Raw genomic sequence first — 24,575 nt, forward strand, 5'->3', positions numbered from 1 at the left:
CCGTTCACTCCATTGCTGTGCAGAGTACTCTGGCTCTCCAGGAGAGTGAAAGGAGTGCGTGCGCTCTAAAATGTATATGTCAAAAATACCAAATGTTTGACATCCGATAGCTGATGATTAATAAATCAATGTGCTCAAAGGTGTTGTTAAACCAAACAAACTTCTTCTTAATGCCTATGTAATAATCATTATATTATAATGAGAATTATCCCTTTAATTCCAGCCTGAGTTAATTGACATTGCTGACAACGATGAACGTTCCGATGGGGGAATGGAGAAAATACAGCAGGCCATCAAGAGATCAAGGAACAGGATTCGCGACGTGAAGGCTGGCAAAATCTACGACAGTACGTTCTTTGAAGTAAGTGACAACTTGACGTGGGGTTCGAGGTTTAGTCATCTCCACTGCACAATATCAAGGCAACATTTTGTTCAGTATCGCGTTGCGATTCACTACACAATTATTATTTCAGAGGTCACTACGCAGTTTTAAAATTTTAAATAGTAGTTGCTAATCAATTTTCAGTTGGTTAGTAACTGTTGCTATATATAATCAACATTTAGAAAACACAATATTCCCTGATATACATGTAGGCATACGGAAAACACTTAGACTATAGATCACCCCTAATGTATGGCACATCCTCTGGCCAGCACACCTCATTGTGATTTTTGACTGATTTCTCTCCATACCTTTGTGTCTCTCTCTATCTGTGGGACGGGACATAGCTCAGTGGTACAACGCTTGCCTGATGCGTGATTCATCTAGGATCAATCCCCGTTGGTGGGTTCATTGGGCTATTTCTTGTTCCAGCCAGTGCTCCACAACTGGTGTAACAAAGGCCATGGTACCTGTATGTACTATCCTGTCTGTGGGATGGTGCATATAAAAGATCCCTTGCTGCTAATCGCAAAGAGTAGCCCATGAAGTGGCGGCAGCGGGTTTCCTCTCTCATTATCTGTATGGTCCTTAACCATATGTTCCGACGCCATATATAACCATAAATAAAAATTCTCTCTCTCTCTCTCTCTCTCTCTCTCTCTCTCTCTCTCTCTCTCATTCAGTGTGTGTCTTACATGTTTTTCTTGTGTGTGTGTGTGTGTGCGCATGCGTGTTTGTGTGTGCATGGACTTGTATTTGCCCATTGTTTTTAAGATATGTTATGTTCTTGTTATATTTTTTCGATGGGCAGGAGAAGAAACCAGTGGAGGAGCTTGAGCCGACAATGGTGCTGATTTCACTGTCTGACCTGGACCTGTTGTGCACCATACACACTCAGCTGGAGCCCCTGGAACAGGGAGAGGCGGCAGTAGAGATGGCGGGGGCCTCTTCATCCAAAGAGTCAGTCTCCAGCCAAGAACAGAGTGAAGAGGTATTTCAGTTGAAACTGCTCACCCTAGTTATGATGTACAATGGCCCTCAACATTGCCACCGATTTGGTCACATATATGCGACCTTTGTTTTCATTTGGTGACTAAATCATTTCATACTATATCTATATAAAAATACAAGTAGGCGCCATCTAGCTTACATAGAGGGCTGATGTATAGAGCAAAATATTTCAGAATACTCCACCCATTTGTTTTTACCCTTAACTTATACATTATTTATAACTTTTTTATTTTACCAAATCCAATGTGTTTTTAGTTGTTCTGGTGTCTGTAGCAGCTCAACATTAACTTAATAATAGTAATAATCTGTTTATTATGAAGTTAATGTTGAGGTACCACAGACACCAGAATGACTAAAAACACATTGGATTTGGCAAAATAATATCTGTTTTTATACGCCTGTCAATGATGGGTCGTATTATTGTATGACGTCCCTTTGTCCGTACATCTGTTTGTTAACTTTTTCTTGTCCGGATCATATCTTGCATACGGATGCATAAAGGACCATCAAACCTCACATGTAGGAACAAATTGGGATGGTGGTGTGTTACATACAATTACTAGGTCACTGTGACCTACTTTTCACGGTCTACTGCACATGGCAATAAATCCTTGTCTGGGCTATATCTTGCATATAGGACCATCAAACCTCGTATGTAGGAACAACTTGGGATGGCGGGGTGTCTCATACTAAATAAAATTTCCCTTTCTAATAAAGAACAAATAACTTCATTAATCAGACAGCACCTTCTCCAATGGATACAGTATCATCAGTAGTTGGTTCAAAATAAACTGTTCATCCATCCCATTGCAAAAATTTCACATATAATTAGAAATGAATCATACCCGTAACATATTCCTTAATATCTATGATTTTCCATCAAACTCCTGACGGGCGTATCATGTATCTCACCAGTACTCTTGTTAAATAATAAAGTTTAATTAACACCAGAAACAAATAAGGTAGTGCCATGCAGGGTTATAACTCATTGTTTTACTTTGTCAAGTATAACTTCATTCATTAGTTTACTTGATATGTTAGTTGTCTTTTCAGAATGCTTCGGATGAGACGTCACCAGATGAAGCAAATCTCACAGTTCAATTTGATGAGACGGATCTGGCCATCCCGACATTGAAGCAGTTTGACCCTGCTTTTGAAACTTTGTAAGAACACAATAGCCCATGTGTATTTTTGTGCTGGTGTGTCGGGGAAATCATTCATTCATTCATTCAATTGTTCATTTGTTCATTCTTTCATTCATTCATTTGTTTGTTCATTTGTTCATTCTTTCATTCATTCTTTCATTCATTCATTCATTCATTCATTCCCATTTAACAAATCAGTCACAGCTGGGATACGTTCAGCCAGCTGTTCGTCAGTGACACCTGCTAGACTGACCTTCACGTTACATATTCAGGCCAGCCAGCTGTTCGTCAGTGACACCTGCTAGACTGACCTTCACGCTACATATTCAGGCCGGCCAGCTGTTCGTCAGTGACACTTGCTAGACTGACCTTCACGTTACATATTCAGGCCGGCCAGCTGTTCGTCAGTGACACTTGCTAGACTGACCTTCACGTTACATATTCAGGCCGGCCAGCTGTTCGTCAGTGACACTTGCTAGACTGACCTTCACGTTACATATTCAGGCCGGCCAGCTGTTCGTCAGTGACACTTGCTAGACTGACCTTCACGTTACATATTCAGGCCGGCCAGCTGTTCGTCAGTGACACTTGCTAGACTGACCTTCACGTTACATATTCAGGCCGGCCAGCTGTTCGTCAGTGACACTTGCTAGACTGACCTTCACGTTACATATTCAGGCCAGCCAGCTGTTCGTCAGTGACACTTGCTAGACTGACCTTCACGCTACATATTCAGGCCAGCCAGTTGTTCGTCAGTGACACTTGCTAGACTGACCTTCACGTTACATATTCAGGCCAGCCAGCTGTTCGTCAGTGACACTTGCTAGACTGACCTTCACGTTACATATTCAGGCCAGCCAGCTGTTCGTCAGTGACACCTGCTAGACTGACCTTCACGCTACATATTCAGGCCAGCCAGTTGTTCGTCAGTGACACCTGCTAGACTGACCTTCACGTTACATATTCAGGCCAGCCAGTTGTTCGTCAGTGACACTTGCTAGACTGACCTTCACGTTACATATTCAGGCCAGCCAGCTGTTCGTCAGTGACACCTGCTAGACTGACCTTCACGCTACATATTCAGGCCAGCCAGCTGTTCGTCAGTGACACCTGCTAGACTGACCTTCACGCTACATATTCAGGCCAGCCAGCTGTTCGTCAGTGACACCTGCTAGACTGACCTTCACGCTACATATTCAGGCCAGCCAGTTGTTCGTCAGTGACACCTGCTAGACTGACCTTCAAGCTACATATTCAGGCCAGCCAGCTGTTCGTCAGTGACACCTGCTAGACTGACCTTCACGCTACATATTCAGGCCAGCCAGCTGTTCGTCAGTGACACCTGCTAGACTGACCTTCTCGTTACATATTCAGGCCAGCCAGTTGTTCGTCAGTGACACTTGCTAGACTGACCTTCACGTTACATATTCAGGCCAGCCAGCTGTTCGTCAGTGACACCTGCTAGACTGACCTTCACGCTACATATTCAGGCCAGCCAGTTGTTCGTCAGTGACACCTGCTAGACTGACCTTCACGTTACATATTCAGGCCAGCCAGTTGTTCGTCAGTGACACCTGCTAGACTGACCTTCACGTTACATATTCAGGCCAGCCAGCTGTTCGTCAGTGACACCTGCTAGACTGACCTTCACGTTACATATTCAGGCCAGCCAGCTGTTCGTCAGTGACACCTGCTAGACTGACCTTCACGTTACATATTCAGGCCAGCCAGCTGTTCGTCAGTGACACCTGCTAGACTGACCTTCACGCTACATATTCAGGCCAGCCAGCTGTTCGTCAGTGACACCTGCTAGACTGACCTTCACGCTACATATTCAGGCCAGCCAGCTGTTCGTCAGTGACACCTGCTAGACTGACCTTCACGCTACATATTCAGGCCAGCCAGTTGTTCGTCAGTGACACCTGCTAGACTGACCTTCAAGCTACATATTCAGGCCAGCCAGCTGTTCGTCAGTGACACCTGCTAGACTGACCTTCACGCTACATATTCAGGCCAGCCAGCTGTTCGTCAGTGACACCTGCTAGACTGACCTTCTCGTTACATATTCAGGCCAGCCAGTTGTTCGTCAGTGACACTTGCTAGACTGACCTTCACGTTACATATTCAGGCCAGCCAGCTGTTCGTCAGTGACACCTGCTAGACTGACCTTCACGCTACATATTCAGGCCAGCCAGTTGTTCGTCAGTGACACCTGCTAGACTGACCTTCACGTTACATATTCAGGCCAGCCAGTTGTTCGTCAGTGACACCTGCTAGACTGACCTTCACGTTACATATTCAGGCCAGCCAGCTGTTCGTCAGTGACACCTGCTAGACTGACCTTCACGTTACATATTCAGGCCAGCCAGCTGTTCGTCAGTGACACCTGCTAGACTGACCTTCACGTTACATATTCAGGCCAGCCAGCTGTTCGTCAGTGACACCTGCTAGACTGACCTTCACGCTACATATTCAGGCCAGCCAGCTGTTCGTCAGTGACACCTGCTAGACTGACCTTCACGCTACATATTCAGGCCAGCCAGCTGTTCGTCAGTGACACCTGCTAGACTGACCTTCACGCTACATATTCAGGCCAGCCAGCTGTTCGTCAGTGACACCTGCTAGACTGACCTTCACGTTACATATTCAGGCCAGCCAGCTGTTCGTCAGTGACACCTGCTAGACTGACCTTCACGTTACATATTCAGGCCAGCCAGCTGTTCGTCAGTGACACCTGCTAGACTGACCTTCACGTTACATATTCAGGCCAGCCAGTTGTTCGTCAGTGACACCTGCTAGACTGACCTTCACGTTACATATTCAGGCCAGCCAGCTGTTCGTCAGTGACACCTGCTAGACTGACCTTCACGCTACATATTCAGGCCAGCCAGCTGTTCGTCAGTGACACCTGCTAGACTGACCTTCACGCTACATATTCAGGCCAGCCAGCTGTTCGTCAGTGACACCTGCTAGACTGACCTTCACGTTACATATTCAGGCCAGCCAGTTGTTCGTCAGTGACACTTGCTAGACTGACCTTCACGCTACATATTCAGGACAGCCAGCTGTTCGTCAGTGACACTTGCTAGACTGACCTTCACGCTACATATTCAGGTCTCTGAGCATTGAATATTTGCATAAACCATTTATCGGTTACGCAAAACAAAATTCAGGTAACCCATTTCGTTTTTACTAAACCCATTATGATCATGTAATTGATGTCATAAATTCATTGTGCGAATGAAAAGTGAGTTATGCAAACTATACAGTTACGTGAGCGATGCACGAACGAAACTATATCGCTCTCGCAATTGTCACAGGCCTGCATTTTAAAGCAGTGAAAACAGTCTGGAAATGTTTAGTAAACACAGCTGGCTCAACATAGGCTTGCATGGTGTGTAGGTGGGGGTAGGGAGAAAAAAAATGAAGGAAACTTTATAATATATGAATATATGTTTCATGCAGAAAAGATTCCACTCCAACCCTCCTCCCCACCCAATAATGTTATGAAGGTGACTTCTTTATTAGTTAATTATAGTCATTTAAAGTTTAATGAATTCCTGTTTAATTAGGGAAATTATTTTTAGAAAAATCTTCTAAACCATATTATACATTTTAAATGCTCTCTCTCTCTGTCTGTCTCTCTCTCTCTCTCTCTCTCTCTCTCTCTCTCTGTCTGTCCTGTCTCTCTCTGTCTGTCTGTCTCTCTCTCTCTCTCTCTCTCTCTCTGTCTCTCTCTGTCTCTCTCTCTCTCTCTCTCTCTCTCTCTGTCTGTCTGTCTGTCTCTCTCTCTCTGTCTCTCTCTCTGTCTCTCTGTCTCTCTCTCTCTCTCTCTCTCTCTCTCTCTCTCTCTCTCTCTCTCTCTCTCTCTCTCTCTCTCTCTCTCTCAATGAAGACCAATTAGCTTTGATTTAAAATATTAAACAAATGTTCCTTACCTTCTAGAGCAATGAAAGAACGATTAAAACGAGACCAGATGCACTTTCTACAGTGTATATACGACATCATAATTCTCTTGAGAAATATTAACAATAGACATCTCAGAAATAAGGTATGTATGTTGTAGTCGACATACGTCAAAATGAGAAACATTAACAATAGACATCTAGAAATTAGTTTACTGCCTAATTAATTTTTTTAAATTTCATTCATACATAATTATTGGGATCGAGGTAAAAATCCAGTTTGGGGCTATAGTTCTTTCAAACCTTAAGAGAAGAAGAAATAAACATCGTATATGATAATGTTAACATATATTTGTAGCTAAAAATACTATACATGCAATATATATGAACCAAATAAATTATTATGACTCAATAAATATGAAAAAGTTTGTTTTGTTTAACAACACAACTAGAGCACATTGATTTATTAATCATCGGCTATTGGATGTCAAACATTTGATAATTTTGACACATAGTCTTAGAGAGGAATCAATCCCGTTACATTTTTGCATTATTAGCAAACGATCTTTTCTATGCACCATCCCACAGACAGGGTAGCATATATCACGGCCTTTGATATACCAGTCGTGGTGCACTGGCTGGAACGAGAAATAGCCCAATGGGCCCACCGACAGGGATCGATCTCAAACCGACCACACATTACATTAAGTGAGCCGTTTACCACTAGGCTAGCTACCTGCCGCCCCACTTTGATAAGAGGGCATGTAGTGTCTTGTACATGTATATGGGAAAGTTTATATAAAAGATCCCTTTCTGCTTATTAGGTGGGAGCTAGTAGCCCATGTGACAGCATGCAGTTGGTTTCTGGGCTTTTCTATTGATCAGGTGTCAAAATAACCATGTTATAAGCACCAGATAGCCCTAGATTAAAGGCATATTGTCACAGACCACTGACCTATTACATGGCCTAGCAAAGTATTACCTGAAAATATATATATTTGATTTGTCCCTAAATTTACTTTATTCAATCATCTACGTAACCACAATATGGTTCAAAAACTAACATTGCTGAGAGGGTTGACATGGATTTCACTCCATCATGGTGTAGTTAAAGTGATGCAATAGCTAGATTTGGTCTGCAAAAATTAATGTAATTTTGATTTATTATCCATTTTTAGAAAAATAAGGTTCTTAAATTTGTGACAGTATGCATGCCTTTAAAATGTGCTGAGGTGTCGTTAAACAAACATTCCTTTCATTTCATTTCATACGTCACAGCTAGCAAACATTTTGTTTTGAAAATCTTGATAAGCGATATTCCTAGTCAACTGAAAATTGATTACAAACTACTGTTTAGTGTATAAAATTGTGTAGCGATCTCTGAAATTTGTGTAGCGAATTGCAACGTGATACTGAACAAAATGTTCCCTGCATCAGCCAGAATTCAACACTAATTAGCTTTTAATGTGTTTATGGGATAAATGCTTTTTTCAAATGTTTATGATTGTGGTTATTTTTTTTTCAGAAACCCATTCCCCGCAGGATACTGAGAGAACTGAAAAAGACTTACATGTCTCGTCACACTCAAATGTAAATACAACTGTCATTCACAAGACAAGCTTCTGTTTATATACGACTCATTATGCATGATTGTGTCATTTCTCAACCTCAGAATAATTATTAATGGTTCTGTATACGGAGCAGTTGTTTGTCAAAAAGGAACAAATGAATTGTCATGAAACTGTTACGAGTAATGCTAAAACGCATATAAAAAAATTATTAAGTTTATAATGCATATATATATATGTATAATATTTTACCAAAAAACACTCAGTGCAAATAAAAAGTTTGTTAACAGATTACCAACAAATATAATGTTTGATACAGGGATATGAAGGCAGCTGCTGGAACAGCCACTGTTACACAACAATTCAAGTGCATCCCTGTATTATAAAATTTAATGTGATTTAATCTATACATTTGGTAAGAAACTTTTTATTTACACTGAAAATCTTTTTGTTACAAAATATATTTAAAAAAAATAAAATTTGAGGGGGTGGTGTCGACCCCATGCCTTAATTTGCACACGTGTCTGATGAATACAACCCCTGCAATTAAGAAAATGTCTATGGAAAAAACACCTGAATATAGTTCAAGGCAAAAAAATGCCGTAGAGAATTAAAAACTCCACGGCATTGTCGATTGCCGTGGGCAACTGCAGGGGTTGTGACTAACATAGTAAGGAAATGTTTCGTTTTGATTTGCAGTCGTTTTTCTAAGATGCAGTCCCAGCGGTTATCTGGTGGAGACCCGTCATCATCGTCCACCCTGGACAACTCGCGGCGCGACAATGCACGCCCCTCGGTCTTCTGTGGACCCCCCAAGTGCAGGCGATCCATTCACTTCATCGGTGCAGGAAGCAAAGAAAAGTGAGGACGGCTATAATCCGGGCCTTTAATCGTCCACAGGTTTTAGTCTTCAGTGTAGTATTCATTCTTCCAACCATTACCAACATTACTATTACTATATATCTGATTTAACCATTTTAATGTTCTTAGTATGTTGTCCAATGTATGCCACACCATTTTATTATAAATCATTTGAAATTGTATTAATTCTGTTGAGGACGTCTTGTGCAGAGTGGGTCTAGAGGTTTGTTAAAGGGTTTAATTATGTTAAATAAAATAGTATAACCAGCTCCAGTAGCCAGTTTGTGTTAGTAAGGGCAGTGGGGGGTTGGGTTGGTTGCCTCCTCAGTAATAGGACTTTATAGGTCTCACTAATTTGGCCACAACGGGACGATTGTCTGGTCTGAGCACACGGAGGTTGTTTTATAGTTCAGCTCTTCTGGAGAGTTGTCAGTGTTCAGACATGTTATTTTAATGTAATTAAATTAACTAAAGATTTCCGTGGTTTTGAAGTGAAATATTTCGAGGTCAGCGTGTTTGTACGCAATTTGTGCATGATTGTTTTGGATACAATGTTTATCGCATCGACTTTGATGCAATCTGGAACCCTCATAATCTGGACCCCTCATAATCTGGACCCCTCATAATCTGGACCCCTCATAGTTTCTGGCTCGAGTCTTTTTGTAGAAGATGCACATCTCAAGAAAATCTCTCTTAGGAGTGAGCTTTAGTGAGCCGCAAAGATAGAGTTTCAGGAGATGAGTGTCGAGAAAACCCATCTACGAAAGGATGAGGGCCAGAAATATTTCTAGTTAAAATCAGTCCTATAAGTTTAGCATAATTATTATATAATTCATTGCATTGTATGTGTTCTACAGAATGATGTAATCAATAGGTACATGTACATGTATAGATATAATAGCAATTAATTAATAGTCATCTACCTACTAAATGACGAGATCAATTAATTAACTGACAAAAAGGACTCATATTACCCCCGAGGTACTAGTGTCATAGGATCAATTTAAAACACCTCGGTGCATCCATTATCTAATTGAGTTTCTTCCCGTCACATCCAGAGCACCACGACTGGTATATCAAAGGCCATGGTATGTGCTGTTTTGTCTGTGAGAAGAAAGTGCATATAAAAGATTCCTTGCTTCTAATGGAAACATGTTTCCTCTTTAAGACTATATGTCAAAATTACCACATGTTTAATAATCACTAATCCACTATAAACATAGATAAATGTGAAATTCTGCTGTAAGTAATCACTAATCCACCTTAAATAAATGTGAAATCCTTTAAGTAATCACTAAACGACTACATATAATTGTGAAATCATACTATTAGTCATTATTAAGCACCTGCATTTCACACAGTCTCACTGGCCTAAGTGGCGTCGTATTTAGGCCATCGGTCTACAGGCTGGTAGGTACTGGGTTCGGATCCCAGTCAAGGCATGGGATTTTTAATCCAGATACAGACTCCAAACCCTGAGTGAGTGCTCCGCAAGGCTCAGTGGGTATGTGTAAACCACTTGCACCGACTAGTGATCCATAACTGGTTCAACAAAAGCCATGGTATGTGCTATCCTGTCTGTGGGAAGCACAAATAAAAGATCCCTTGCTGCTAATCGGAAAGAGTAGCCCATGAAGTGGCGACAGCAGGTTTCCTCTCAAAATCTGTGTGGTCCTTAACCATATGTCTGACGCCATGTAACCGTAAATAAAGTGTGTTGAGTGCGTCATTAAATAAAACATTTCTTTCTTTCTTTTCTTTCAGACAGTCTCATAAGTCATGTTCAGCTGATCAGCCCGTTAAGATAGAAACCTGGGATGACTTGGTGTCTACATCCGTGCAGTCTGATCTCACCGTTGGACAGTCACAAACCCAGATACAGTACTCGACTTTGAGAGCAATGGCAAGGTAATTACAGTGGTGGATTTTTAACACACATATAATTAGTTTATTTCTCTACGTAAACATATTTTTCTCTGTTTCAATCATTCATACATTTTTTACTTAATCTAGTCATTTCATTTCAACTTACTTTTGTGCGTATATCCTATTAAGGTTCAAGCAAACTATCCTAGGCAATAGGGAAGGAAGGATGGAAATGTTTTATTTAATGACTCACTCATTAGGCAATAGGGATGTCACGATGCATCGATGCAACACGATACTACTGCTGACAACACGATACTACTGCTGACAACACGATACTACTGCTGACAATACCATACTACTGCTGACAACACGATACTACTGCTGACAACACGATACTACTGCTGACAACACGATACTACTGCTGACAACACGATACTACTGCTGACAACACGATACTACTGCTGACAATACCATACTACTGCTGACAACACGATACTACTGCTGACAACACGATACTACTGCTGACAATATGACATACGATACCCTTGCTTATGTATCGATTCCTATTTTGACCATGTATCGATTCCTATATTAACTCATATTTAATTAATTTGTTAACACCAATTTGTACTAGTGTGTACCTATTGACAATTTATTTTGTTTAAAAAAGACAGTGCCTCCTTATGTCAATATGTCTATAATGTGATATTTCTACGTTAAAACTATGTTTAATCAGTGTTTTACTTTTATCAAGTTTAGTTCGACCACATATGATGGAGTCTTATATTAAATGCATTCCTTGGACCATAAAATTCAATTGCTATACATCAAAATAGGACAGATGTAGCTCAGTGGTACAGCGCTCGCCTGATGCTCGATAGATCGAGGATCGATTTCCATCGGTGGGCCCATTGGGCTATTTTACATTCCAACCAGTGCTCCACAACTGGTGTAGCAATTAAAGGCAGTGGTGTCTAATATCCTGTTTGTGGGATGGTGCATATAAAAGATCCCTTGCTGCTAATCGAAAAGAGTAACCCATGAAGTGGCAACAGCAGGTTTCCTCTCTCAGTTTCTGTGTGGTCCATTCTAAATGAATGCCGTGATCCCTAAAACACCATAACAGACATCAATTGTTTTGTCACAGGTCATAAATAATCTGAGATATTGCTAGTTGTGTGAAATTATGGCAGCAATCTTGAATATTTCAAAATGCTCCAGGGTGCCAAGTTTGCACCTTTCAGATTCTCCATCAGCACGGTCAAAACACCACAAAAAACAATTGTCGGTGCCGAACTGCAAGGTTCAGCCAAAAATTAGGGTTTAATTGGCAAACAGGATACCATATATAGGCTTGAATAAATGAATTGTTTGTTAACACAGCACCAGCACTTCCTGCCCCTACCCCATTGAATCTGGACTTGAATAAGTGAATTGGTTGTTAATATGCTTCCTGCCCCTTCCCCAGTGAATCTGAATATTCCTTTTGTATCTATTGATTTATTTCTTTTTTATGCCTTTTCTTTTTTTTTCTTTTTTTATTAAAAGAGGGAGTATGCATCGAAATATCTCAGAATCACCTGAGGAAAAAGGTTTGCCTATCTGGTTGAAAATAGCCAGTGAAAAATCCACAAGTGTCGTCGACAAAGGGTAAGGTATTTTCATCATTTGTTTTCAAGAACAAAAATATTGCGTCATATACTATACTATAATATTTACATATTTACATACAGTTATACATACCTGTAATCATGCCATCTAATGGATAATTTCATGACTTGAAATATCTCAGTTTAATATGTCTGGTGACCTAGGCTGTGCACATCTTGTATTTCTGTATTTTTAGGCCGCTACTATTTTACTGTCAGTTGCAAGATGCGGTTTATAAAACGGTGTACTTTATTTATGAATTGTATGGTAACTGCCGTGCATATAAACCACACTTCTTTTTTTCTTATTCATAACAATAATATATAGCATACATGTACCAAACAACTGTTTATTAATCAAGCAAGCACTGCAGTATATTACAATGGAATGGCTCTGTTTTCTAGTTAGACCAGAAACAATACATTTATAGACTACTAAACGAGTTCCCATGTGAGACCATTTACATTACAACGAGTGTGTTTTCAATTGTATATCATGGTCAATCAGTACTAGACAACTTGATTCCATCTTGACCATCAATTTTGACACAGTCATTAACACAAATATTAACAGCTTGTGTTTGCCATTTTTATTGTGCTGAACACGCTAGCAGATGACAAACATTTGATGTTCAAGATTTTTTTTTTTTTTTACCTATATAAATTCATATTTTGTTGGGTTTTTTTCAGTGTTTATGTGCACTGTGCAATAATTGACTTTTATTTTCACAGAAAACCCAAACCAGACAATAGGATAAGAATAGTTGAGAATGCTCAAATTAACTTCAACAAAATTAAGCAGAACGAAGCGAGAGAAGTTGAAAATGAACTGTCAAGCCTGGAAAGGTATGTATGCATGTATACATACAGTACAAGGCCGTAGATAGCGGAGGGGGGTGGGGGGTGGGGTGGGGGGGTGGAGAGGGGGGAATTATAGAAACTTAAAGAAAATTCTCTACTTAACTGTTAAGTTTTAGACTATTAACTACTCAGTTGCTCCCCCCCCCCCCCCCCCCCCCCAACACAAAAATCCTAGCTACAGCCCCATTCATATACATGTACATAAACATACACGTATATGTATATATATATTAAGAGAATTTTTTTTTTGTGTGTGTCAGATATGAATTATATCCATAGTCATACATGCAGGCTCCCATTTATATAATGGTGGCGGGGGCTGGATTTTGCCCGAGTTAAATGAAAATGCATGAATCTTGATAACAACACTTATTCTAAATTATTACCATTACTGCCAAATAGCTATATATAGGGGTAAAAAAGAATTACTACTGATTGTTATATGGATTACAAATTTTTTTGGGGTAGAATGATGGAAATACATGGTAAAAAGGTCTCAGGTTAGCACATTTCTCTCGAATATCTCTATCGTTTTTGCGCTAATTTGAGGATTTGTCCTGCCCTCATCTTGTATGCTTATGGTTATATCTCACTGAGTGAAAACATATGAGGTGAACAAGAGTGTTGATAAAAGTATGAAATCCAAGGTTTGGCGAGGATTTTTATACTTTTATCAACAAGTGCTGATAAATTATGGTATCACAAGACACAAGGGGGTATTCTTTTTATCATCCATTATCATTCTTTTCATTTGCGAAAATGTGGGTTGAATGCCACTATATTTGGCAACGGTAGACTCGTTAACTAGTAGAACGACAGTGGCATGATGTCACTAAGGACACTAAGGTTTAGCATACACAGTGATGTAACAAAAAGAAGCGATATCTCCTAGGAGAATATCGCAGGAGATATCACAAATTATAGTGCCAGAGATATCTCCTACAAAAGCTTTAATGGATGACAAAGGACATATATATGTCTTCTTTCTGTGGACTTGTCTTTGATTATTTCATGTCTTTGTAACTTGAGTGGTGACACGTAACCATTAATTTCAGAGAGAGGTTTATGAAGTTCAAGGTCAAGCTGCAATGCTTCGATTACCTCCACTCTGGAGAACTCCTTGCACAGCGGCAACAGAAAATGGAAGAAGAAGCTAATTTCATCACCTCGTGTCCAGATGCGGAAATTCCACCTTCAAAATGGTATAGTTTTCTGCACACATCTTAAAATTCCACCTTCAAAATGGTATAGTTTCCTACACACATCTTAAATTCCACCTTCAAAATGGTATAGTTTTCTACACACATCTTAAATTCCACCTTCAAAATGGTATAGTTTTCTACACAAATCTTAAATTCCACCTTCAAAATGGTATAGTTTTCTACACACATCTTAAATTCCACCTTCAAAATGGTATAGTTTATAGTTTTCTACACACATCTTAAATTCCACCTTCAAAATGGTATAGTTTATAGTTTTCTACACACATCTTAAATTCCACCTTCAAAATGGTATAGTTTTCTACACACATCTTAAATTCCACCTTCAAAATGGTATAGTTTTCTACACACATCTTAAATTCCACCTTCAAAATGGTATGGTTTTCTACACACATCTTAAATTCCACCTTCAAAATGGTATAGTTTATAGTTTTCTACACACATCTTAAATTCCACCTTCAAAATGGTATAGTTTATAGTTTTCTACACACATCTTAAATTCCACCTTCAAAATGGTATAGTTTTCTACACACATCTTAAATTCCACCTTCAAAATGGTATAGTTTATAGTTTTCTACACTCATCTTAAATTTACGATTGTGGAGGGGTGGGATGTAGCCCAGTGGTAGAGCACTCAACTGATGCACGATCGGTCTGAAATCAATTTCTGACAGTGAGCCCATTGGGTTATATCTCGTTCCAGCCAGTGCACCACAACTGGTATGTCAAAGGCTGTGGTTTGTGCTATCCTGTCTATGGGATAGTGCATATAAAAGATTCCTTGCTGCTAATGGAAAAATGGAGTGGGTTTCCTGTCTAAGATTATATGTTAAAATTACCAAAAGCTTGTCATGACCACAAAATTACTGGAATATTTAAGAATACATGTAGTAATTAAATTCTGAAGAAAAAAAAGTTTTATGTTCATGATAGAAATCTGCAAGCATCCAATACTGCATGCTGATAAAATATTTTGCCTTAATTTCTCTTTAATATTTTTTTCTTTTTTCTTCTTTTTTTTGTTTCATATATATGTAGATAAAAAGAGGATTCATCACATACATGTATATATCAACCGAGTCTATGTTAATCGGTATTTGTTGAGGTTCTGCCGAGACAATTACCAATTAACTAGACAAGGTTGATATTTTATATATTAAAAAACACAAGTAGCGAATTCTATTTATCCTATAACACTTCTAAAATAACATCTTAATATGATATTTAGTAAATCAAAGTTTTGAAGTCACCTGACTGGTAATATGACGTCATCACGATTAGTGTAAATGTAGTTTGACGTCACTCTCTGCCGTAAACAATTGGCCCATTGACAGCAAAACATTAACCGAGTTAATAATGGTAAATATCAAATGGCTTTATGACGTGAATATTATGGGCAAGTTATAGGATAACATTTTTAACTACATGAACGCAAAGAAAATTTTATTTACATTGTTCACATCAGCTGTAGATTGTTAAAAACTAAACTACACAGCGACAGGAATGGATTATGGTTTGAAGAACACACTACATGTAGCTGTGTCACTGTAGTGTATTATTTTTGTGCATGTCAATTTGTTTTCTAAAACTCAAGTATGCGCATGCACAGGCCTGGGCATACATTTCATTGCTTTAAACTGAGCTGTTTGTTAATAGTTAGGTACAAAGACATACAGTTGTTAGTTTTAACCTCCCCACTGACTCATTGAACGGGGGCCTCTCCATGATAAAGAGCGTTGCTCATCCTAGTCTCATATTCACCTAGGAATATTTTCATATACCGGGTACTTACCTTTTATGACGCCCAATAGCCGATGTGTATTTTTGTGCTGGGGTGTCGTTAAACATTCATTCATTCATTCATTCATTCATTCATTCATTCATTCATTCATTCATACCTACTGGGTGGGATTTAGCTACGTCGGTTGAATGCTTACTTGAGATTCTTGCATTGCAGGATCGAACCACCTGGGTGGATACATTCAACTGATTGTGTTTTTTCTCATTCCAACCAGTGCACCACAACTGGTCAAAAGCTGTGGTATGTGCTTTCCTGTCTGTGGGAAAGTGCATATAAAAGATCCCTTGCTGCATTAGGAAAAATGTAGCGGGTTTTCTCTGATGACTATACTATACTTGTAAGAATTACCAAATGTTTGACATCCAATAGCTGGTGATACATTCAACTGATTGTGTTTTTTCTCATTCCAACCAGTGCACCACAAGTGGTCAAAAGCTGTGGTATGTGCTTTCCTGTCTGTGGGAAAGTGCATATAAAAGATCCCTTGCTGCATTAGGAAAAATGTAGCGGGTTTTCTCTGATGACTATACTATACTTGTAAGAATTACCAAATGTTTGACATCCAATAGCTGGTGATTAATTAATCAATGTGCTCTGGTGGCGTCGCTAAACAAGAATTAATGAATGAATGAATGTTTAGCGACACCCCAGCACAAAAATATATATTGGCTATTGGGTGTCACATCATCATTAAACGAAACAAACTAAACAAACTTTAACATACTCACCCAAAGATGGAAAATAGTGAGTATTTACAGCAGCACATTGATTTATTAATCATCAACTATTGGGTGTCGGCCATTTGGCAACTGTGATGCTTATTGTTGAGGGGGAACCTGATACATGTTTTTATTGGCAGTTCATCATGTTATGTTGATATGTGTCGTTACAATGCTTGTTCGACCTTTTAAATGTGTGGAAATGCTCTTTTTCTTCGAAATTTCTCACCAATATTTCTAAATGGAGAACTCTGAAACTTTGTAGGTTGAAGCTGCATGGTAATAACAATATTAATATTAACATCCATAATCATATGAGAAATGTAGAAATGTGCAGTGCTTCATAACACAACTCTCTATAGCTGTTTGGTAGTAATGCTAATATGAATAAATGCTGTTATCCAGATTTGGGCTCTTTTTTTTTATTCGGGGAAAAACCAGTCTACTCCCCTCTACAAAAATGGGAGCCCATACGCCTATGTTAACGTCAATTCCATCATTGGCTAACATTTTGCATGACAATCGATTATGGATTTTTAATAGATCACATTAGTAAACCAATCGTCTTGTGATTAGAATCGATGATTGGAACATCACTAATAGCCCCTACCCCATAGACAGGTATAATTGTGGTGTCTTGTTTAGGTTTGAGGAACTGAAGGAGCGCACCCTCGCAATTGTTGGCAAAGATGACAGTGAAGTTAATGCACAGCTTGCTAAAGTCGGAGGTTACTCTGCGATGTCACCCAAAACTGTCAACTACTGCAAGGTAGACACAAACATTATTGTAGTCATTAAACTGGGTCATGTTTCAAAACATCTTACATAATAATATTTTATAATTATCAAAATTATAATTAATGAAAACCACTCTCAATCTCTCTCTCTGTCTGTCTGTCTCTCTCTCTCTCTCTCTCTCTCTCTCTCTCTCTCTCTCTCTCTCTCTCGTATTTCTCTCTCGTATTTCTCCTACAATGTCAGTTTTAACCCTATTCTGTTCTGCTTAATGTTCCACTTATCTTTTTCTGCTCATTTCATTACTTTTCAACTTTTGTCTTTTTACTTTCTTCCTACTCTCTCACAGGCTAAACTTTGTCTTCTGGTGATGTCACTTCCTGCTTATGAATTACTGTGTATCTCAATGCAATTAGCTCTCAAAGTAAGTGCAATCTCGGATACGTTCATGTTTTAAGTTCTAAAGTATACTTGCTGCGATCAAAGTAAGTCCAATATCTTCACACACTATACTCACTGCGATCAAAGTAAGTCCAATATCTTCACACACTATACTCACTGCGATCAATGTAAGTCCAATATCTTCACACACTATACTCACTGCGATCAAAGTAAGTCCAATATCTTCACACACTATACTCACTGCCATCAATGTAAGTTCAATATCTTCACACACTATACTCACTGCGATCAAAGTAAGTTCAATATCTTCACACACTATACTCACTGCGATCAAAGTAAGTCCAATATCTTCCCACATTATACTCACTGCGATCAAAGTAAGTCCAATATCTTCGCACATTATACTCACTGCGATCAAAGTAAGTCCAATATCTTCGCACACTATACTCACTGCGATCAAAGTAAGTCCAATATCTTCGCACACTGTACTCACTGCGATCAAAGTAAGTCCAATATCTTCGCACACTGTACTCACTGCGATCAAAGTAAGTCCAATATCTTCGCACACTGTACTCACTGCGATCAAAGTAAGTCCAATATCTTCGCACACTGTACTCACTGCGATCAAAGTAAGTCCAATATCTTCGCACACTATACTCACTGCGATCAAAGTAAGTCCAATATCTTCGCACACTATACTCACTGCGATTAAAGTAAGTCCAATATCTTCGCACACTATACTCACTGCGATTAAAGTAAGTCCAATATCTTCGCACACTATACTCACTGCGATTAAAGTAAGTTCAATATCTTCGCACACTATACTCACTGCCATTGTAGTAAGTCCAATATCTTCGCACACTATACTCACTGTCATTGTAGTAAGTCCAATATCTTTGCACACTATACTCACTGCTATCAATGTAAGTTCAATATCTTCACACACTATACTCACTGTGATCAAAGTAAGTCCAATATCTTCACACATTATACTCACTGCGATTAAATTAAGTCCAATATCTTCACACACTGTACTCACTGCGATCAAAGTAAGTCCAATATCTTCGCACACTATACTCACTGCGATCAAAGTAAGTCCAATATCTTCACACACTATACTCACTGCGATCAAAGTAAGTTCAATATCTTTGCACACTATACTCACTGCGATCAAAGTAAGTCCAATATCTTCGCACACTATACTCACTGCGATCAAAGTAAGTCCAATATCTTCGCACACTATACTCACTGCGATCAAAGTAAGTTCAATATCTTCGCACACTATACTCACTGCGATTAAAGTAAGTCCAATATCTTTGCACACTATACTCACTGCGATTAAAGTAAGTTCAATATCTTCACACACTATACTCACTGCCATTGTAGTAAGTCCAATATCTTCGCACACTATACTCACTGCCATTGTAGTAAGTCCAATATCTTTGCACACTATACTCACTGCTATCAATGTAAGTTCAATATCTTCACACACTATACTCACTGTCATCAATGTAAGTTCAATATCTTCGCACATTATACTCACTGCCATCAAAGTAAGTCCAATATCTGAGCCCACTATACTCATTATGCCATCAAAGTAAGTCTACATGAATGTGATGGCAGCAGGTTTCTTCCTTCTTTAACTCTTCTCACAAAGTGTTCAAATAACCATGTGTTAGACTCCAAATAGACACAGTTTAAATGTGCTGGGATGTCAAAGAAATATTTTTTACCTTTCAGATCACTGTAACATGCATGTTGTTACTTTTGGTGGGTTTTTAGGCATAATGTTTTGTTTTGTTTTTTAAGAAAAATTGTCAGTTTCTTTCAAATATATTTTCTCCATGTTTTTCTTCCTTCTATATATAAAATACTAATATGTGCACACTGATTGGAGTGACCTTACACTAGTCAGGATTCAAGTGTGCAAATGAATGTGCAGATCCAGGACTTTTTGCAAAATGCAACTAAGTAAAGTACACTTATAACAAACATGCTTAGAACGAACTACTGCATAGAATGAACTGATTGTAAAGTCCTGTTTTATCTCCCCATATATTGATAACCGATTTATGCAGATGTTTACAACGAACTACTACTATAACGAACTATCTGGTTTGTTATAAGAGTACTTTACTGTACATAAATAGAAGACGTATAACTTTCAATTGATGGGGGTGGGGGGGGGGGGGTGGGTAGGGTCTCCACGAGTACTTGGGCACGGGCCAAGTCTAACAAGATTGAAGTCTGTTCACAGGACTAAGAGTACCCGTTTAAGGAAGAGCACTCTTATTTAATTATCTTTTTTAGGTCATTTTTGCCATAGGCTTGCTGCCGGTTACATTATAGGGCTAAAGCTAAGAGACATGGAGGATAAATAAAAGTGGAATGTGTGGAATACAATACTATGGCTTGTTTTGGCATCCATGTTCAGTGTAGGAATTAAGAAGCATAATGCTATTTTACTTTATTCCTTAGTCTCATTACCATCTAGTAGAAGTGTCGGGTACTCGGATCCGGGTCGAGTTTCACCCTCGAGTACTCGAGTCCAATATTTTCGACTCATGGAGGCCCTAGGGGGGTAGGGGGGTGCTACTGTGGGAAGTTTTTAGTGCCTCGGATACAATCTGTATCGAAACATCATACTATAGAACAGCAGAACATTGTTACGAGTGTTGAATACTGTAGATCCTGAAATTAAGGCGTCCCTAAATTTAGGGGTGGGGGGATCACTGTAGTATAATTACTGTTTATTGTACAGATATCAGATTGGCACATGGACCAAATATACAGCTGTACAGATAATTTATTTATGTAATTTTCTTTGTTTTATTTCAGTTTGTGTTGGAAAAGATACTGCTGGGTGAAGCGAAACAGTTAGTGCAGTGGATAATGTTACGTAAACTCCCATTTGTTATCATACAGCACCATTTGTAATCGTAAACGGGTTTTTTGAAGACGGGTTTTAAGGTTTATGTGATGTCATAATTATAACTTAAACATGTGTAATGTTTACTCGTTTCAATACCAGATCAATGCCTTAAATATTTGTAAACCAATATTGAATTGTGCCCCTCCCAGAACTGTTTTTTATGTTCAACACTTAATACTTCCCGACATTTACAGTAGGAGCTTATATTTTATAACTATTAGAAATCCTATTCGACTAGAACTATTTGATTATGTAATGAATATTTTAGGTAAATCTTCACCCCAACCCATTCCAGAAAACACCTGTGCATCATGCCAAGGGCTATGGGTTCAAATCCCAGCTTAGATTGTTAATTTGTGTAAAACATAATGTATGGGTGTGGGAAGAAATCTTTCCATATTTAATAGCAGTGATTATTCCACAGTACACATGTATGCGTCTAGCATTTAATACTTAATGTTGCATTAGAATTGTGCCTTACTTGTGTCTAATATTTAATACTTCATGTACTATTAGAATTGGGCCTTACTTGTGTCTAATATTTAATGTTCTTCCTTAGAGAATTTAAGATTTCATTGCATGCTAGAACTGCCTTATGTACATGCATCTCATATTTGATATTTTATTTCAGGTAATTATCATCACACATTTTGTGATACCATGTGCTTTCTATCAAAATTTACATCTACAGTCCTGTTATACTACATGCTGACATTGCTTTTGACCATGAAATTTTAATGCATAATAGTATTGAATTTTATTTTTTCAAATATGAATAAACATTATACATTTAATAATATGCAAATAACTGATTTATTCTATAAACTGATATACAATAAAGTGGATTCGACTGTACCTCGTTTTTGTTTTTGAAAATGGTCTCGACACACAGCCACACATGATCGGAACAGTTTCAAGGAATAGTTGTCTAAAAGAATACTGAGCTATTGTTTCTAGCTTTAAGTAAACCGGCCTCAGTGGCGTCGTGGCAGGCCATGGGTCTACAGGCTGGTAGGTACTGGGTTCGGATCCCAGTCGAGGCATGGGATTTTTAATCGAGATACCAACTCCAAACCCTGAGTGAGTGCTCCGCAAGGCTCAATGGGTAGGTGTAAACCACTTGCACCGACCAGTGATCCATAACTGGTTCAACAAAGGCCATGGTTTGTGCTATCCTGCCTGTGGGAAGCGCAAATAAAATATCCCTTGCTGCCTGTCGTAAAAAAGAGTATCCTATGTGGCGACAGTGGGTTTCCTCTAAAACCAGTGTCAGAATGACCATATGTTTGACGTCCAATAGCCGATGATAAGATTAAAAATCAATGTGCTCTAGCGGCGTCGTTAAATAAAACAAACTTTACTTTACTTTACTAGCTGCAAGTAAAATGAAAACAAGAAATTGCCCATGTCACCAACATGTTTTGGAAAACATTTGGCAACACAGTGACTACATTATAGACTGAATGAACAAACAAATATATCTGTAACAAGTACTCGGGCGTGGGCCGAGTCTAGCAAGACTTGACTTGAGTACCCGTGCAAGAAAGAGCACTCTCATTTAATTCTATTTTTTTTACGTCATTTTGCCATGTGCTTGCCACCGGTTACATTATATGGTTATAAGATATGGAGGGAATTATAACAAAAAGTGGAATGTGTAGAATGCAATACAATGCCATGATTCGGCATCCATGTTCAGTGCTGGAATTAAGATGTGTAATGCTATTTTACTTTGTTCCTTAGTCTCATTATGATCTAATGTAAGACTGGTACTTTGGTCCGGGTCGAGTTTAACTCTCTAGTACTACAGTCCAATGTTTTGGACTCACGGAGGCCCTAGTAACAAGTAACAAACAACAAACTGCAGTAATAGTTTGAGGGTTTTAATCTATCACTGAAAACTGAAGACAAAACCCTACAAATGCAAATATAAAATGTCTACATCCAGATCTGAAAGATTTACAAGTTTTAAATCTTAGTTACAAAAAATATATAAAAATAAACAATAACACAATTAACATATACACATGTACATGTTGTAAACATTGATACAGCACTTGTAAGAGTAGGATTTTCATGGCTAAATAGCATGTATATATGAAATATGAACGGATGGCAACATTGTGGCCCAGCTAAAACTGGTGGCAACCCTGGATTTCATTTATGTTAAAAATATCTTCTTTTTAGAGCACTTAATTTTTTATGAAGATCTCGTAACAGTGAATACCCTTTATGTTTGTAGTTCAGGATTCAAATTTAATGGCGGCCATGCAGCAAATTGCCGCAATGCTCTAGTTGTGTGCCCCAAGTCAAATGGCCTTGTCCTTTTAATTTGAACAGTCAAATGGCCTTGCCCTCTAATCTGAACAGTCTAAGTCAAATGGCCTTGCCCTTTAATCTGATCAGTCTTAGTCAAATGGTCTTGCACTCTAATCTGAACAGTCAAATGGCCTTGCACTCTAATCTGAACAGTCAAATGGCCTTGCCCTATAATCTGAACAGTCTAAGTCAAATGGCCTTGCCCTCTAATTTGATCAGTCAAATAACTTTGCCCTCTAATTTGAACAGACTAAGCAAATGGTCTTGCCCTCTAATCTGAAGTCCAAGTCAAATGTCCTTGCCTTCTAATTTGAACAGTCCAAGTCAAATGTCCTTGCCCTCTAATCTGAACAGTCCAAGTCAAATGTCCTTGCCTTCTAATCTGAACAGTCCAAATCAATGGTCTTGCCCTCTAATCTGAACAGTCCAAGTCAAATGTCCTTGCCTTCTAATCTGAACAGACTAAGTCAAATGCTCTTGCCCTCTAATCTGAACAGTCCAAGTCAAATGTCCTTGCCTTCTAATTTGAACAGACTAAGTCAAATGCTCTTGCCCTCTAATCTGAACAGTCCAAGTCAAATGTCCTTGCCTTCTAATTTGAACAGACTAAGTCAAATGGTCTGGCCCTCTAATCTGAACAGTCCAAGTCAAATGTCCTTGCCTTCTAATTTGAACAGTCCAAATCAATGGTCTTGCCCTCTAATTTGATTAGTCTTAAGTCAAATGGCCTTGTCCTCTAATCTGAACAGTCAAATGGCCTTGCCCTCTAATCTGAACAGTCAAATGGCCTTGCCCTCTAATCTGAACAGTCAAATGGCCTTGCCCTCTAATTTGAACAGTCAAATGGCCTTGCCCTCTAATCTGATCAGTCTAAGTCAAATGGCCTTGCCCTCTAATCTTATCAGTCTAAGTCAAATGGCCTTGCCCTCTAATCTGAACAGTCTAAGTCAAATGGCCTTGCCCTCTAATCTTATCAGTCTAAGTCAAATGGCCTTGCCCTCTAATCTGATCAGTCTAAGTCAAATGGCCTTGCCCTCTAATCTTATCAGTCTAAGTCAAATGGCCTTGCCCTCTAATCTGAACAGTCTAAGTCAAATGGCCTTGCCCTCTAATCTGATCAGTCTAAGTCAAATGGCCTTGCCCTCTAATCTAATCAGTCTAAGTCAAATGGCCTTGCCCTCTAATCTGATCTGTCT

At 38.9% G+C, this 24,575-nt stretch overlaps 1 protein-coding gene across 1 annotated transcript in view; it reads left to right on the top strand.

The window, feature by feature from the left end:
* Positions 1 to 21,915, top strand: part of LOC121377512 — a 30,629-nt gene extending 8,714 nt beyond the window's left edge. The window contains exons 5-17 of the mRNA XM_041505526.1: positions 224 to 361; positions 1,194 to 1,373; positions 2,447 to 2,556; positions 6,484 to 6,589; positions 7,969 to 8,033; positions 8,711 to 8,872; positions 10,637 to 10,780; positions 12,290 to 12,391; positions 13,123 to 13,236; positions 14,307 to 14,453; positions 17,637 to 17,760; positions 18,076 to 18,150; positions 20,967 to 21,915. Of these exons, the coding sequence (XP_041361460.1) occupies positions 224 to 361; positions 1,194 to 1,373; positions 2,447 to 2,556; positions 6,484 to 6,589; positions 7,969 to 8,033; positions 8,711 to 8,872; positions 10,637 to 10,780; positions 12,290 to 12,391; positions 13,123 to 13,236; positions 14,307 to 14,453; positions 17,637 to 17,760; positions 18,076 to 18,150; positions 20,967 to 21,065 (1,566 nt within the window). The 3' untranslated portion in view covers positions 21,066 to 21,915. The remainder of the gene's footprint in view (positions 1 to 223; positions 362 to 1,193; positions 1,374 to 2,446; positions 2,557 to 6,483; positions 6,590 to 7,968; positions 8,034 to 8,710; positions 8,873 to 10,636; positions 10,781 to 12,289; positions 12,392 to 13,122; positions 13,237 to 14,306; positions 14,454 to 17,636; positions 17,761 to 18,075; positions 18,151 to 20,966) is intronic.
* The last annotated feature ends 2,660 nt before the right edge of the window (positions 21,916 to 24,575 follow it).

The sequence above is a fragment of the Gigantopelta aegis genome, chromosome 7 (genome assembly GCF_016097555.1).
Source record: "Gigantopelta aegis isolate Gae_Host chromosome 7, Gae_host_genome, whole genome shotgun sequence".
Lineage (NCBI taxonomy): Eukaryota > Metazoa > Mollusca > Gastropoda > Neomphalida > Peltospiridae > Gigantopelta > Gigantopelta aegis.